Consider the following 16,094-nt stretch of genomic DNA (forward strand, 5'->3'; position numbering starts at 1 on the left):
TGAGGCTAGGACGCGAGAACAGGTGCAAGGGCGGCAAGGGACTGGGATGGAGGAGCAGGACTTCAGGGATGAGCAGAGCCTCCCCGAAAGGGGGTTGCAGAGAAGACAGTCTGGCCGAAGTGCCGGGGAAACAGTGAGCAAAGCAGGAAGCAGGCCAGGGGCGTTCTCCCAATTCCCCACAGGGCTCGGAAGATGCACCTCATTCTTTCAGGATCTTTTATTAACGTATAGAAAATGTGTTTAAAAAAGGAACTATACAGAGGCTAAAAGCAATCAGGACTAACAACACTGGTTAACGATGGTTAACGAGCGGAGTTTCCCAGTCTTTGAGCTACAGTGCCGTGAAAGGACGGGGACGGTGGGCTGTCCGCTCCCTTCCTCTGCAGGCTTTCGTTTTCATTTTAGTTCTTTAAGGTGTACGTCGCCCGAGGAGTGTGTACTCCATTTTCTTCCTGTTTTTCTTCTTCCAGCCTTCCTTTTGAGGAAATGCTTTCCCAAGCACATTGTAGCTACAAAGTCAGTCAATTGGTCTTTGTTATTTTCACCTGAAAAGGCTGTTAAAGGTTAGAATGGCAAACGCAAGCTCGGAGGGACTGGAGGGCTTGGTGTTGGGGATTTCTCGGGGCAACCATCTAGAGACCACAGGGTGGGTTTCAGCGGCCCGGGCCCCAGGGAACGGCTTCCTCCAAGCCACAGCGTCTTGCTTAGGTCGCCTGGAGTTCCTCGGGGCCTGGGGCTTATTTGAGTTTGGAATAATTGGGTGGGTGGGTGATAGGAAGGAGGCGTCTGTGTGTTAACAGTAACTTGTAGATTCTGAACCTTGAGCCTGTGGGACTATGGTGCGAGTCTAGGCCTCAGAGAGGGTGCGGGGTGGGGAAGATAGGGGAGCACTTTCTTGGCTGACAGAAACCATGGTGTCTCGTGTGCCTAACACACACGTGTCGCTGCTGCCCAAGCAGCCCCCATGTGGAAGAGGACCCTAAAATGCAGAGCCCTCTCTTGAGGAGATCTGTCTATTCCTATATATAGAAATGTTGTTCAATGAAGAGAAAGGGGTTCATTTCTGGAGTTTTGGCCTGGCTGCTTAAAATATGAGTTACCAAGAACTGATTTCCTTCTCAACTCCCCAAAGTGGCAAAGAGAGCTGAGATTATAGCCCACTGTCCTTTGAGCCCTCAGCCCACTGAGGAGGTGGGGACAGGTAGGAAGAGGGAAAAAGTAAACCAAAGAATAAATGAATTCGTCTCCTGCCTTCTTCTAGCCTCAGCCCTCAAAATGTTCTACTGATGTGCTCCTTCAGGGGGTCATGAAGAAAGACAGCTTTGTACCCCGGAGAGTCTGGAAGGAGGGAGCCCAAATTAATGTGTAACATACAGGTTTTAGCCTAAAAATTCATGGGATTTCTGCATTTGGTATCACCTGCACTGGTTTGACTATATTAGTAATGGAACCATTTTCCTCTCAAATCCAGGTGTAAAACTGATACGCTAGGAACAGGTGCCACCATGTTTACTCTGTGGCTCCCCCCTTACCAATCCTGGCTACATTGTCTGCCCCCGTTTGGGATGAATGACTGGGATGTCCCACCCTTCTAAGGTTGGGTGAGAACGAGGCTGCATATTCTTGAAGGATTGAAGTGAGGAAAATAGGGTTTGTGTTGTGTTCTTTACCTTCCCCTCCCAACCTGTCGTGACCCTCTCCATCACCTCCCACAAAAAACAAACAAACAAAAAACCAAGAAAGTAAAAGAGCTGCCAAGTGAGGTTAAAGATCTTCTGAGGTGTGGAGCAAAAACAATGCAAGGACCCCCATTTCTTGAAAGATGGAGAGGAGAGAGGAAGTGATATCAGATGCCCCTTTGTGAAAAACATCAACAAATCCAAGATGGTGGCCACTTGGCTAAATAAATATAAAAGGCTGTAGCCTCATAAAGTAGCAAAGCAAGGGCTTTAGAATTAGACAAAGTGCATCTGATTGTAGCTCTACTTAATGCTGTGTGACTCTAGGCATGTTTCTTAACATTTCTGTGCCTCCACTGTCTCCTTTGTAAAATGGTTAAACTTGAGTCAGGGTTCTGGTGAGGATTTAACAAAGTAATATGTCGAGCTCCTAGCCCAGTTATCTGGAAAACAGTAGGTGTGCCATAAATACCATTTCATTGGGGGAAAGGAACATTAAAAAGCCCATGCCAGATCTGATCTCAGCTCTGTTACTCATTAGCTGTGTGAACCTGGGCAAGTTGCCTAACCTTTCTGGGCCTTGGTTTCCTGGAGGATGAAGTGAGCTTTGGGTCTGATGGTCTCTCTGGAGTTCCCTCCAGCTCTGAAGGGCAATTTCCATTGTTTGCCGCTTGGAGGCAGCACTGAGCATGTTAGCATTCAATGACAGGATGTTAAAAAGCAACACAGGGTCTCCCTGGGGGCTGCTACACCAGTGACAGGGAGAAAAAAGTTCTCATCCATGCATTTGTCTGGGCCCAAACCTGCTCTGTGGCTTAGATGTCCCAGGCCTCCTGGGATGTTTGCACCGTCCCCCAAGAGCCCATGGGGCCAGTGAGCCAATGCCAGTATCTGGGAGAGCAGACCTGGTGAGACTGAAAGGGTTAAATGTTTCTGAACTGGAAATTTTGCATCAGCCCAGCCTCACAGCCGACCACAACGAGGAGCTGTTTTATTAGCAGAGGGGGCCGAGTCTTTTGGAGAAACAAGAGCTGTGTTATTTGGATGTGCTGCAATAGCCTTGTTAAGCTTGGGAGTGAGCTAAGATTTCCGGTTTGCAGGAAACACAACACTGTCCAAAGGCTGTGAGGTTTGCCAAGGACATTGGGACAATGAAGTCATGCTTCAGGCGAGGGGTGACCTTGAAAAATTAATCAGAAAGGCTGGAGGTGACACATCAGGCTTGGGCCTGGGAAGAAAAAGTGAGGTCCAGGCAGGGTTGGCTAAGCAAGCCAGGCGAGTCCTTCTGGTTCTGGGTCTGTGCTGTGACAGGCCTCCGGGGCTTGCCTTTCTCCTCAGAGGCAGCCTGTGAACCGACAGGCCTCTGGTGGGAGGCTGGGGGCCCGAGTTCAAGGTCTTTACCAGGGCCCCTCACACCTGGGCTCTGTGTTTCTACTGCAGGCCATTTTGTGGAAAGCTTGCTTTAGTCTCTAATGATCCATCAGCTTGTTTTTTAAGTTCCTTGATATTTAATGTTTTATTTTCTCTTCTTCCCAGCTCTTTCTCAAGACTTGAAGAGCACAGAATGGGGAGAAGCAAATCTAGTGCGGATACAATTAGGATGAACCGGAGCCACTGTTTTCAAATGGGACCCTAGTCTACACCAACACACCCTCTTCAGGTAGACCCGAGTTCTTTCCCTACTTGCTTTTTAGAGGTTTTGGTTTGCTCTGTGAGTTGCCATTAGGCCTGGTGGTACCAGACTTGAGGAAAACCTCCTCACATCTGTGTGGGGTTGGGTTATGGAAGAAACAAAGGTTTAAGGAAGCAGTTAGTCAAAGATCTTTTGCAACATGGCCAGGGGACCCTAAGGTGCAGGCAGAGTCCAGGAGCCAGCACTGTCTGTGACTCACCTTTGCTCAGAGCGGAGAACCGCCCTGTCACTGTTACCTGGAGGAAAATGGCCACCCAGGGAGGCCAGCAGAGCCCGGTATCTGGGGCTTTGTGCAAGAAGCGACTTCCAGGCCCAGGTTAGGGCTGCAGGCCTCCGAGGACCAAGGCCCTTCCAGCAGCCTTGCCAAATCTGAGGCACGTGATCACAGACTTTCCCAGCTTCTGTGGGATTACGGAGACTGAACTCAGAGGTTCCTTTTCAAAATTTTAAGCGTGACAGTGAGATGCAGAGTTCCCCTTTGGAGGGAAAGAAATGCGAGTAAAGAATTAGATTGAATAGGACTCTGCCGATGAGCAAGAAGCCATAGAAAAGCACATCTCCTGAGTCAGTGGCTCAAACTTTTCTGAAATTCTGGGTGGAGGTTAAAAGAAAAAATGAAGTATTTTCAAGCCCCAGGAGCATTTGCAAATCCAGGCCACCAGCTACTCTATTTCAACCCCTTTACTGGGTGCATCCACCGGTCTCACAGGTACTGTGTTATTTTTTCTCCAGAGAGAGGACAAAGAGGAACTCATAAACTTTTCCTCCACTGATGCTTTTAAAAGAGCTCTTTGAAAAGATCCCATAATGACCTTTTGTGCCTTAATCTACAGCTCTGTTCTGGGACTGGATGTGAACAGTCCACACGCGGTGAGGATTGTTTGGTTTGGCACTGACCTCACTGGCAGCCTTGGTTCTTCAGGTCTGTCTTTGAAAGCATCGTTTTCAGTGTGCAGGGAGCTGGTTGGTTTTCAGGTGGCAGGGAGCAGGTGTGAGGTGTCTTGCCACTTGATGAGTGGAGTGGGGAGTGGATGTTGAAGGGTAGGGCGGATTAAACTGTTTGTGGAAGTTTTTACAAGTCAATCTCCTGTGCAAATCTGTTGGCAGCAGATTCGCACAGGGTCCTGGGTCTGGTTTGGTGTGAGTTCACCCCCAAGGTAATTCACACAGGGTTACAGGAATGGGGTGAGGGTTGTGACCGCCCCCTTGTGGTGACACTTAGCAAGTCTCCCTTTGCCAGTTAAATCTGATCTAGAGGCCAGCAGTTTTCCACAGATTGGTCTTTCACATCCCCCTGCCCTCCCAACCCCCTTTTGTACGAACCTCCTTTCCCTTCCAGAAATCACCCTGCAGAATGTGAGGTTGCTGTGTTGAAAACTACCTTTCTCTGACCAGGAAGTGCAAGAGGAGAAAACTGGATCTTGGGTTAGGCAGTGAGTCTGTGCATTGGTAGGTTTTGGTTTGTGTTTTTAAGTGCATATCCTGATGTGTTTGCAGTTAAACTGCTCCCAGGCAGGGTCCATGTCTAATTCCTTTTGTGTCCTGTGAGGGTCACTTTGGTGCTTAGGGTGATTGCTTGGTGACTGCTGCTTAATGGGTCCACCCTTGGCAAGAGCACAGGTGCTTGGAGGAACAGGCTAAGTAGGAATCAGTGAGTAAAGGTAAAAAGCTTTGAGTAGGTTGACCACGGGCCTTGGGGAGAGAATGGGCACAGTGCCTCTTAAAAATGGTGAAAACTCTTGAGAAAAGCACTCCACTGTATAAAAGGAATCTATAAATCCTTTTACAGAAGATTGGGTGAGTTAATCTTTGAAGTCCCTTTCTTGCTTTAAAATTCTTTAAAATGAATCTCAGCAATGCTGCTGAGGCTATTTATAGAAGTGTTCCACAGGGTAAGATGGTTCCAATGAGAGGCAGATTCAGGTTTCCCCTGAACAACGACACGAGGACCTATAATCCTTTTCCATTTCAGTTCCCTTGATGAGGTGGTCTGTATTGGCACCACCCAGGTCCCTGGGCTCTGCTTTCAGGGACAAAATGAGTTCAGCCTCTTGGCATAATATTTTCTGCAGTGTTTTCTTGTGTGTGTGTGTTATGACTTCTGAATCTCCCTCCCTCCCTGCCTAAATAAAACAGGGCTCTGGTGAATTTTCATTACTTAATTGTGCTCTCTCACCCATGCCAGTTTCTACTCAGGGACGAGCAGTACTGACTGCCCAAGTGGAAAGGAAAGTTAGAAGCCATTCTAGGCTAATCTTCCATGCAACAGGTGAAAAAAAAACGGAGGCCCCGAGAGGTGAAGCAAGCTCCCTGATGTCGTAGAGCAAGCAAAATGGCGGAGGTGGGCCTCTACCTTAGCCCCTAGCCCCCCATTCAGTGAGCTTCATTGATGGTCCTTGGCGTCCCACTCTAGTTCAATCTTGTTTAATTTACAGGTTTCTCGAAAGGATTGTTTCTCCCCCCCTTCTCCTCGTTGTTTTGACGCCCACGGTGAACTGAGAAATGAAAATATCACCTGTTTCCCAGCACCAGGTATGTCAGTCACACCCACACCACAGCTGTGAGCGAGACCTTGGAGGCCTGCTAATGGGAGAGTGCCTACAGCGAGTGGTCGCTGATGTCATCCCATATCACCACAGGTGTCATCATCAGCCTGAGGGACTGCCCTTTCCTGGTTAAATTGTAGATGTTTCCCTTAGAAAATTGCTAACTCTCAGGCTCATCCCGTAACTGGTTGGGAAAGGCACCAAGATTCCTGTTTGTTTGAGTAAATGTGGGCATTACAGAAGGTGGAACTGAGTGAGACCTTGAGGAAAGGGAGAGGGCAGCTGGGGAAACTGGACATGGATTTCGGCAGATGCTGTAGGGATGGTTGCAGCCAACATTTGATTTGGAGAAGTGGAAAGGACATGGCTTCTCGAGCCTCCAGCTCTCTTGGACTTAAAAGTAAAATCATGCTCGTGAAGAGAGCACATCTCGTAAAACGGGAGGTAGGCCCACAGCCCTCACCTATTCACCTTTGGATTTCTGGATGTAATTTCCCCTGGCGCTTTTCATTTTTCCTTTCAAAGGCAGGATAATAAAAGGAGATGGAGAAAGGCTGCTGATGACCTCACCTCATCAAGGAGGTCGTTCCTGTTTCCCACAGGACCAAAAAAGAGGAAAAAACAGAAACCAAAACCCCCAAATGCCACCTCTTCCCAGAGACTATCAGGGGAATGGCTGGCTGGTCATGTAACCCCTTCTGACTCTTGTTAGCTGCCCACACAAAGGACAGCCTGGCTGGAGATAGGAGTGAGGCCTTCAGTTTGCAATCGAGAAACAAAAATTCATGACAAATAGGATGAGAAAGAGAGAAAATGGAGCTACCTAAGACCAGTGTTCCCCATGGGATCTGGAATCGCAATGGCAGGTGCCCTGAATTCTACTTCTGTCCTCCCTCAATGCCTGACCCCCAAAGTGACAACCATCTCCCCATCCCAGCCCCAAAGAAGGTTCCTGTATGTCTGAACTGAGGGTGGGGACAGTGACTTATGACCCACGGGGACACAGTCACGGACAACGAATGCCTTGGGAATTATTATCCAAAACGCTGGTTGGGTTTGTGGGGCTCTGAGGGTAGGATGGACTGACGGGCTGGAGGGGAGCCTACGACTCTTGAAAAGTACCAGAGGCCACTTGGCTGGTAGAGTCAGAGTGTTGTGAGGTGAGAATCTTTGGCCCATGAAAGAGGACTTGGGTTGCTGGGATGGGGTGAGGGTACTGTTTCCTCGTAAGGGGAGGGGTTCGCAAAGCTCTCTTGCAGAGGCTTCTTCCATGGGCTGGTGTGAGGACTCGGCCACTGGAAGGCCGTGACCAGAGCACAGATAGCTGGAAGTGAAGCGCGGCTCGGACGGAAAGAAGGCACGTGCCTGTCACCATGGCAACCTGACTCCAGGGCTTGCCTTTGAATTGGTCTTTTACGAAAACGTCTCACTTTTCCTCCTTTGGTGGGAGAAGAGGGGAAGGTTAAGGGCGGCTGGGTGGGAGGAAGAATGGAGTGGGGGTCAGGCCTGGGGGCAGCAGGAACCACGCGCGGCTGGTTCTCAACGGATGCCTGCTGCTTCCTGCTTCCTTCTGACACTCAGACTATGTTGAGAAGCACATGACTATTACCCCCCACCCCTCGCTTCAGATTATAAAATACAAACGAATGACAGGAAAGGTCAGTTGGCTCGCGGCCGCCCGCTGCTCAGAAACGCAAGGACCGCCGTTTCCTCGCCGCCGTGAGACGGGGGCTGTAGGGGCGCATCTTCATCTCCACGAAGGGGATGGAGAACTCGTGGCCCTTCCAGTGGTACCAGTTGATCCCCTGGGAGGGAGAAAGAGAAGCGTGTCAGTCAGTCAGGTCCCCCCCGATGTGGAGTTCGCCCTTTTCCATGAACACCAGGCTGTGTGGCTGAGTTGCCGAGGTCCAAGGCGCAGTCTCGTTCCAGCTTTTCTTTTTAAACACGGCCTATGGCCTAGGTCTTTATCTGGAACGTGTTCCAGGGCACTCCGTTTTGTCAGCTTTGTTTTCGGCCTTTCGGATTTGTATGCACCAGTAACTAGAGTTGAATTTCAAAATGCCAACAGGATAGAAGCATTTTGAAGAGACTGTGTTGGCCCCTTCCTGGTGGAATCGGGGTTGCCACCTACGGTGACCAACCATCTTGGTTTGTGCAGGACTAAGGGGTTTCCCTGGCTGCTGGACTTTCAGTGTGAACACGGGGAAGGTCCCCGTTGATCCAGCTGGTCACCCACCCTGTCATCCAGCCTCTCTAATGGGGAGAGACAGTACAGTTTACACTGGTATTTCTGACCCTGCCCTTCCTGGGACACTGCTTAGAATGAAGCTGAGCCTGTGACGCTGTCCCTGGAATTGATAAGCTGGTCATGGAATCTTCTAGATGAGGAAATGACATGGAACTTGACTGGTTGTCAAGGGCTTCTCTGGGTGAGTTCTATCTCCTGAGTCCAGACACTTTCTCTTCTTCCTCTGCCTTCTACTCTGTCCTGACCTTATCCCAGTGTCTGCACTCCTTTCCTCATCATGATAGTCCTTTAAGACTCTGAGTATTTCTTTTGAAAAGGGAATGTAAGACCCACATGTGCATTTAAAACAGAAGGGTGGGGCCGTGGTTCCAAGCAGCGGCCGAGCTTCGCCTACCTGACTGTGCCTGGACTCCCCGTACTTCCCGTTGAGGTTGGTCCGGTGGCAGTTCTTATACCACCAGGCTCCCTTGTATGACAGGGCACAGTTGGTAACGGCAATGTCATTGTCTCTGTCCTCGGTGGAGAAAGGGCGTCCCTGATGATAGCTGAGGGAGTCCCCTAGGAAAAGAGACACCTTCGTGATGCTGTTCAATGGGTCACTCTTTTGTCAGGACTTTCTGGACATTTGGCCACCAACAAATCTGGCCTCCACGTAAGGGTCCTGCCACTTACCTCTCCCATTTTCACCTGGTTCATCGGCCTGACTGTATTGAACTCTTACTTCACCTCACCCGGGTGGGTCAGTGACCTCCGTGCTGCTCATCCCCCTGTCCGTCTGCTCAGAACTCTGTCCACTCAGCTCTGCCCCACCCCCCGTGTCTGTTTCCTCCAGGCGAGCACGGGGACACGCACATTCATGATTCCTTCTGTCTCCAGAGACGCCAGGATGACCCTGGTGATGGAAGACCACCTGGCTCGCTCCCGTGCAGCCTGGTTGTTTTGAAATGATTTAGTCTGATATTTTACTAAATACACTCCATTTCAATGACTATTTTATGCCCAAAGTGCGGTAAATTGGACCTTTGGTTGGGCACTTTAGGCAGGTCTCAGGGCCACTGGGGATGCTCTGAAATATGAAGCGTGACAAAGGAAAGCATACTAACCTGGCTGAAAAGATTCACAGCCGGACAGATGCAGAAATTGGAAGGGCAACGCCTTGATGGTCATCTGAACTCCAAGAGGCATAACAATGTTGCTAAAATTATACACTAGCATTCAGCCCTAAAATTGGAGTTAATGTAAGGACCCATAACTCCATGTACCAAACAGTGGAATGTGTGGCAAAACAGGTTTTATGAAACGTGCTGTAATAGAACCCAGGAAGCAGATGGGCAAAGCCTCGGATGCAGACTCAGTGTTATGTTCCGACAAATCTATTAATGCAGCAGGGCTTCCAGACATGGTTGTTCTGCTTAGTGGAAATGTCACAAAAATCTATATAGAAAACGTGACCATGTACGTGGTTCTCGTGGAGGAGTGGAAAGAAATGAAGGGCCGCTGTCTGCTCCTTGATGGGGTGTTACGATGACCTCTGATAAAATGGTGGTGGGTGGGGGACCGCAGACTCAGGAGGGGCCTGGTTTATTTTCATTAGTTCCAAAACAGCTTCTCTAGATGTCATTCATTACAGGGGCGATGTCTCCCCAGACAGTAGATGATTATGCTCTCTCTGGATAAGAGCCCATATTGATTAATTGAGACAAGAAAAATAATCCTTTGCCCTCCCACTGCACTTTTTTTTTAACTTTAAAAGCACGTGCACTGCACTGATCACATTTTTTTCTGACTGCTCTGTGAAGTGCGGCAGGCATCATTATTACGATTTTCCAGCTGAGGAGAGTGAAGTCCTGGGAAATTGATTTCAGGTCACCTGAGTGGTCAGGGACAGCCTGGCACAGAGACAGCGATTCACAGCCCTCTGCCCTCCCCATGGGCCAGCCGGGAATTCATGAGCTGAGTGGGAGCTGCTGCTCCCCCGGGGGGCTCGGGGCCGAGGTACCTGCAGTGCCATTGTAGGCTCCTGTGTGGAGTTTGTACAGGCTCCTGCCGTCCCCCACGGAGAACTTGTCGTAGTGCGCGAACACGGCCTCCTGGCCGTCCCGCATGTCCACACGCAGCTCATAGCGGCCCTGGGACGTGAGCCTGTGTATGTTGTCCAGCCCTGCGGAGAAGAGCGGAGGATGCAGGGAGACTGGCCCAGCGGCTTTGGAAGCGGGCTGGGAAATGGGCCTGTGGCCTCAGAACAGATATGATGGGGGAAGAAGAGGGGTGTCGGGGGAGCTGTGGCCCTCAGCGCTTCCCAGGCTGTTAGCAGACAGAACCTCCCAGACTCTGAATTTCCACATGCAAGTGGCCAGGTCTGCTGAGCAGTTCCCACCACAGGCTGGCTTAAGGGTCCTGGACATCTCATCTTGACCCAGGGACTGATGACCAGCCCTGAGCCTCAGGATTCCTGGCCCTGTCCCCGCCACCTCCCACTCCAAACCATGGCATTGGGTGAAAGTGACAGGAGGTATCACATGGGCGTGACCTCTGTGGCGTGAAGAAAAGGAAGTAAAATAGAAGACTGATCAGAGGCATTCAGGCTGCGGCCCAGGCTACCCCGACACCCTAACATCTCCTGCAGCGGGGCTGTGTGTGCCTTTCCTTACACCGCCCTCCTCTCAGCCTCCAGCTGCTAACAACTCACAGCTGCCTCCTCCTTGGATAATTGCCCTTGAGCAAACAGGACTCACTCCACCCTGGCCGCTGCCTTCTCCATTCCCCGCCTTGGGGCAGACCTCCTGAAGCAGGGCGTACAAAAGCCCTGCCCTGTTGTCCCAACTCTGAGGAGCAATTCATGTCCCAGGGGAAGCGCATGTCCCCCAAAGACCACAGCTTTGCACTTTTCCCGCTTTATCCTGTGTCCCCCTTCCCCTTCTCCTGAGAGCGCCCCCAGATAAATTGCTTGGACAAGAATCTCTGTCTCAGCCTCTGCTCCTAGAGAACCCAACTTAGGACATAAACCGTGGGTCACAGTGTTACCCCAACCTGAGTACCGCTGCCAAACGACATGTCACCGGGCCATGCCTCTGTGAAGAGCCCTCACTGGTCCCCTGTCACCGATGATACTAAGTAGAGACATCTCTTCCCGACTTTAGACAGCACCACCGACTTCATTCAGCCCCACGACCTCACTTTTCTCAGTCTCAGTTCAGCTCTGGTACTTTGCAGCTTAACACCCAATACTTTCTCATCTCCCCTGTTACCACCTGCAGCTCCAGCAACAACAGGCTTGGAGCCCCCACATTTTACTGTCATTTCATAATATTAGGTTGGTGCACATACAATTGCGATTTGTGCCATTACGAATAATGGCAAAAACCGCACTTACTTTTGCACCAACCTAATGCTGTTTTCTTTTTGCTGCATTTAGTTTTGAGGCTTCCTTTTACTACTGCATGTGATAATAGCTCAGCTATTTCACAGATATGACAAAGGGTGCAACAGCAGTGCACAGTGGCCAAGGTTTGGGAAACACAACCCTGTCTGGTATGGGCACACCGATTCAGGGGTACAGCATTTGTCTCCCAAACTGTCTAAGAGTTTGCGAACTCTTAGACAGTAAAAATATTTTCCTAATCATTGGCATCTCTCTCAATATTTTTCTATATATATTTTTTACCTTATATTTTCATTAGTTACATCAGCAAACACAGCTGTGGGCACCTAACAGGTACTCAGTAAATTCTTACCATTGGTTGATTGATGATTATCTACACTTGAAGCACCTACTATCCCCCAGGCACTGTGATAGGCGGTGGGGTTAGAAGATGAATATGATGTGGTCCCAATCCTAAGAGAAATTCACATAGCATGGCCGAGAAAGACAGAAAGGAAAATGGACACTGCAATTTGGATTCCCCCCAAAAGAGGGGGTGACCAAATCTCCCACAGGCAAAGGGTGAGAGAAACGAGGAGGATGGGTTCTCGGGGTCTTTGATTACATGTAGATGGACACCAAGGTGTATAGGACAGGGGCCAGGTGGCTGGGAGAGACGTCCTTGCAGAGGAAACACTAGTGATTGCGAATGCTGGGCTGTGGGGAGAGGCCAGGTGTTTAGCGGTGGGGCGCAGGCGCCGAGGTAGATTGGAAAGGCCTGGTACCTGACCTAAGGCGCTCGGCTCTCACCTGATCGTAATGGAGAGTCACTGAGAAGTTTTACAAGTGGGGCTCACCACTGCTCCGATTTGGGGTGTGAGGAAGATCATCGTAGTGGCCCTGTGGGAATGGGTGGAGGCCGGGGGGCCATTTAGGGGGTTGTTAGGCGAGGATCGAGAAGAAAGATGCTGAGGCCTGGGTGAGACCGTGACAGGGAGACAGGAGGACACCACCAATACGGACCACAATTGTTCTCCTTTCCCCTTGCCTGCCTGCCTGCACAAATCACTCTGAAAATCTAACCCAGAGGGAGAGGCAGGTCCTAACACATGCACTGCTTTCCGGGCCTGGCACCCCTGCCATCTCCCTGTACCGACTGTGTGTTTACCTTCTCGCACCAGTTCAGTTGTCAATCTGTACCTCCTGCTTTGGTCAGACCTCTAGGAAATTGCCGGTCACCTCTCATGACATTCTCATTTTTCTCGTCCTCTTGCCAAGTCAGGTGATAACAATTCTTCCAAGGAACTAGCAGACAGCGACTACCTCATTTCTGTCCTGACCTGTGAGCTGCCTGGCTGGTGCCCGGCTCGCGAGAGAGACGATCAGCCGGCCGGGTGCTCCCCGGCCCCCGCCCCCCGGATCAGGCTGCTCACTCTCTTTGTAGTTGCCTCACATCAAAACCCATGAGCATAAGAGACTATTAATGAGGATGGGAAGAGACAGAGCAAAAAGGAAAACACCACAAAAAAGATAAAAACAGATCAATAGTGCAGCCAAACAGAGCCAGAGGTACCGAAAGCAATTCACGAGCTGTCAACTTCTCAGCAAACATGGGCGGGGGTGGGGTGGGGTGCTGATAATCCCAGGCAGGCGCAGAAGGAAACGGTGGACAAAAAGCCAGAGCAGCCCTCCCAGGGAAAGCAAAAGGGAGACGTTACCCAGCCAAAACTCGTCCTCCAGGTTCCCGAAGCCAACTCGGTACTCAGTCCATTTTCGGAAAAAGTCCGTTTGGCCATTCTGCCGCCTCTGGAACACCTGTGAAGAGCAGGGGGGAAAATACTGGGATGCCAAGGAAAAGGGGCTCTCGTGAGCAAGGCTGATGTGCGCCAAACGAGGAGCCCCCCTGCCCTTGAATCAAAACTTTACATGTTCTTTCTTATACTGATTTTAAGTTTCCTTTTTCCTTAAAGTTTCCTTTTTCCCAGTTTTTAAAATTTTTTTATCTCCTACCCCCTGCTTTAGATAATTGCCCTGAAATTTGTGATTCATACTTGCTAATTATAATCATTGAAGCCTACTGTTCCTTCCAGCCCGTTCTGGGCCCAGCTCCTGGACAATTGATGCCACCTGAGTGACTGGTTGAATGGCCACAGGCTCCATAAGGCTGACAGATTTTCCATCAGGTAGGCACCCTGCATCAATAGCTTTGAGCTCTGCTCTTTAAGAAATGTATTAATTAAAATCTTTTTTTTTTTCTTATTCAGGGGCCTTGGGGATACAGAGGGTACCCCAGCAAGATTACCGGTCCCGGCCAAAGAAGCCAACACGGTCTTCAGGTGGAGCTCGAGACCCCTTCCTCTCATCTAAAATTAGATAGAGCGAGAGTTCCCTGAATCCCCCAGTAGGTAAGGACAGCTCTACGCCCCTGCCCAGCAGGAAGCAGATACAGAAGGAAAGACCTGTCCCTCAGCTTCCCACAGAGATTTTATGGGGATCAGGCCTCTCAAGGGGAAAACAAGGCAGGCAGTTAGAGGCAGGCATTGGGTCTCTGCATTCCTTCATGTCCAACACAACCCACAGAATGCTACCGACCAAAAGACCTCCCCTGTCCGCCCCAAACTTCCCCTTTTCATTGTATTGGGTTGTCGGAAAAGTCATGATGTATTTTTTCTGTTTTTCGTTGCAAAAATGCATCATGACTTTTCCGACAACCCAATAATTATCTACCCCTGCGGGGAAACAAATGGGTACAAAATACCCAGCTAGATTAGACCAGTCACTCACACCTGCGCAGTAAAGGCCACGACGACCTTCATTTCACCTGGGCCTCATTATACCACAATTACAATATATTACATATGCCTGGAAGTTCATTATATCATTATAACAGACTGAATTCTGGGAAGGAACATGCGCAGTCTAAAAAGATGAGGTAATAGCCTCTTGTCAATCACAGGTGTTAATCAAATGGTTCCACGCCCAGAGAGGAACAGCCCATCTTAGAAAATAAAACCCACCAAGGCCTCGTTAGTCAGGGCCCTCGAGCCACTGCTTTCTGCTCGGGCCCACTTCTATTTCTTTGAAGTATACTTTTTCTTCTAATAAACTGCTCCGTCACTACTTTACCTCTGTATCTCGTTCAATTCTTTGCTTGAGACGCCGAGAACACACCGTGCCAAGGAAGGCCCATCCTCAGGCAGCCGGCACGGCTAAGATTCCCAGTTTTGCTCCAAGGCCTGGGTTCGACCCCTGGTCTGGGAATCCAGCCTGGACACTGCTGGATTCAACCCCTGGTGTGGAAACCAAGCTTGGACATTGCTCTGAGAAGGGCTCGCTCTGCGGTAACAAGACTGCTGTAACTCAGCTTTATATCTGCAGCGCCAAAGATGCTCAGATAAAGGACGCTGCCGTACAGAGCTGGGTATCTATCTGCATAGCGTTTCCGTGGGAGATGCTCAGAGCCCTTCTGTTCAAGTGCGGAGTCCCCGGATGAATAGGCTGGGCTGTGATAGTGACACTGATTTGCACCCTATGATACAGAAAGGATTCGGGGACACAGAGAGCCCCCACATCGTCAGGGGAAATAAGCTTGGCTCTCAAATTCATCTCTCTGTGCCATGGAGTACAGCAGAAACATTTGTCACCAGAAGAACAGGACCAGCTTCAAATCTGCTAGCAACTGTCACCATCCTATCGCAGGCAGAGCTATTGGGTATCATTCACTTTCCGAGCTGTTTAAGTGCTAATTTCATCTAACCTCCCATACATCAGCCTTGGCTTCAATTTCCAATTATGCTTTAAGAAGGAGGCACAACTATGTCAGAAACATAAAAGAAAATGTCTCCCAAGAGTAGCTACCATGAGCACAGCCACCGTTTCACTCCATTCAAAAGCTAATTTCCATCGGCCCCCACCCAGCTGATGCTGGCTGCTTCGGGGCCAGGCTGCGGGAACCCTCCTGTCCCCATAGTGGGCTGCACCGATGCCCTCACAGAGGGTCCGTCCCTGGGCCAGGTCACTGCAGCCTCGACATTGCCATTCCACTCTCTGCCCGGCCAAACCTATGATTGGGCTGCTGAGCAATGGCCCTGAGGACAGTGAGGAGCCCCCAAGAGGGACATGTGGGGGTGGGTGGGTGAAGGGAGGGGCAGAGGGTGGTGAAGTTTGGACCCACAGGCCATGAGGCAGGGGGCCTAGAACTCCAGGGTGTTTGCATGCCAGGAGAGCAGCGGCGCATACTTACAATCCAGCCGCCCCCGTCCGTGGTCATGTCGCAGTACACCTGTAGCTTCTGGCTGAGCTCTCCGTGGAGGAAGATGGTGTAGACCCCACTCAGAGTGTCTCCATTCATCAAATGCTGGGCACAGTCTTGAGGATGAGGGAACACCCGGCCCCCTGCACAGGAAGAGAGGTGATTTCCAGAAAGGGTCCTTTCTCCCACTCTGGGTAAGAGCCCTTTGAATGGGAGGTCTTACTGGGCTTCTTGGTACCCCCTCCAGAGCTGTACGACATCCTGTGTGGATCTCACACAGTGTATGTGGGAACCCTGCCTCACCCTGCATCCCTG

General features: G+C 50.3%; 1 protein-coding gene across 1 annotated transcript in view; it reads right to left on the bottom strand.

Annotated features, from left to right (window-relative positions):
- Positions 1–202: 202 nt before the first annotated feature.
- TNR (tenascin R) overlaps positions 203–16,094 on the bottom strand; it is a 378,542-nt gene continuing 362,650 nt past the window's right edge. The window contains exons 19-23 of the mRNA XM_019647030.1: positions 15,771–15,922; positions 13,246–13,342; positions 10,166–10,327; positions 8,561–8,724; positions 203–7,723 (exon numbers count right to left, since the gene is read on the bottom strand). Coding sequence (XP_019502575.1) covers positions 7,604–7,723; positions 8,561–8,724; positions 10,166–10,327; positions 13,246–13,342; positions 15,771–15,922 — 695 coding nt within the window. The 3' untranslated portion in view covers positions 203–7,603. The remainder of the gene's footprint in view (positions 7,724–8,560; positions 8,725–10,165; positions 10,328–13,245; positions 13,343–15,770; positions 15,923–16,094) is intronic.

This window comes from Hipposideros armiger, unplaced genomic scaffold (genome assembly GCF_001890085.2).
Source record: "Hipposideros armiger isolate ML-2016 unplaced genomic scaffold, ASM189008v1 scaffold_6, whole genome shotgun sequence".
Lineage (NCBI taxonomy): Eukaryota > Metazoa > Chordata > Mammalia > Chiroptera > Hipposideridae > Hipposideros > Hipposideros armiger.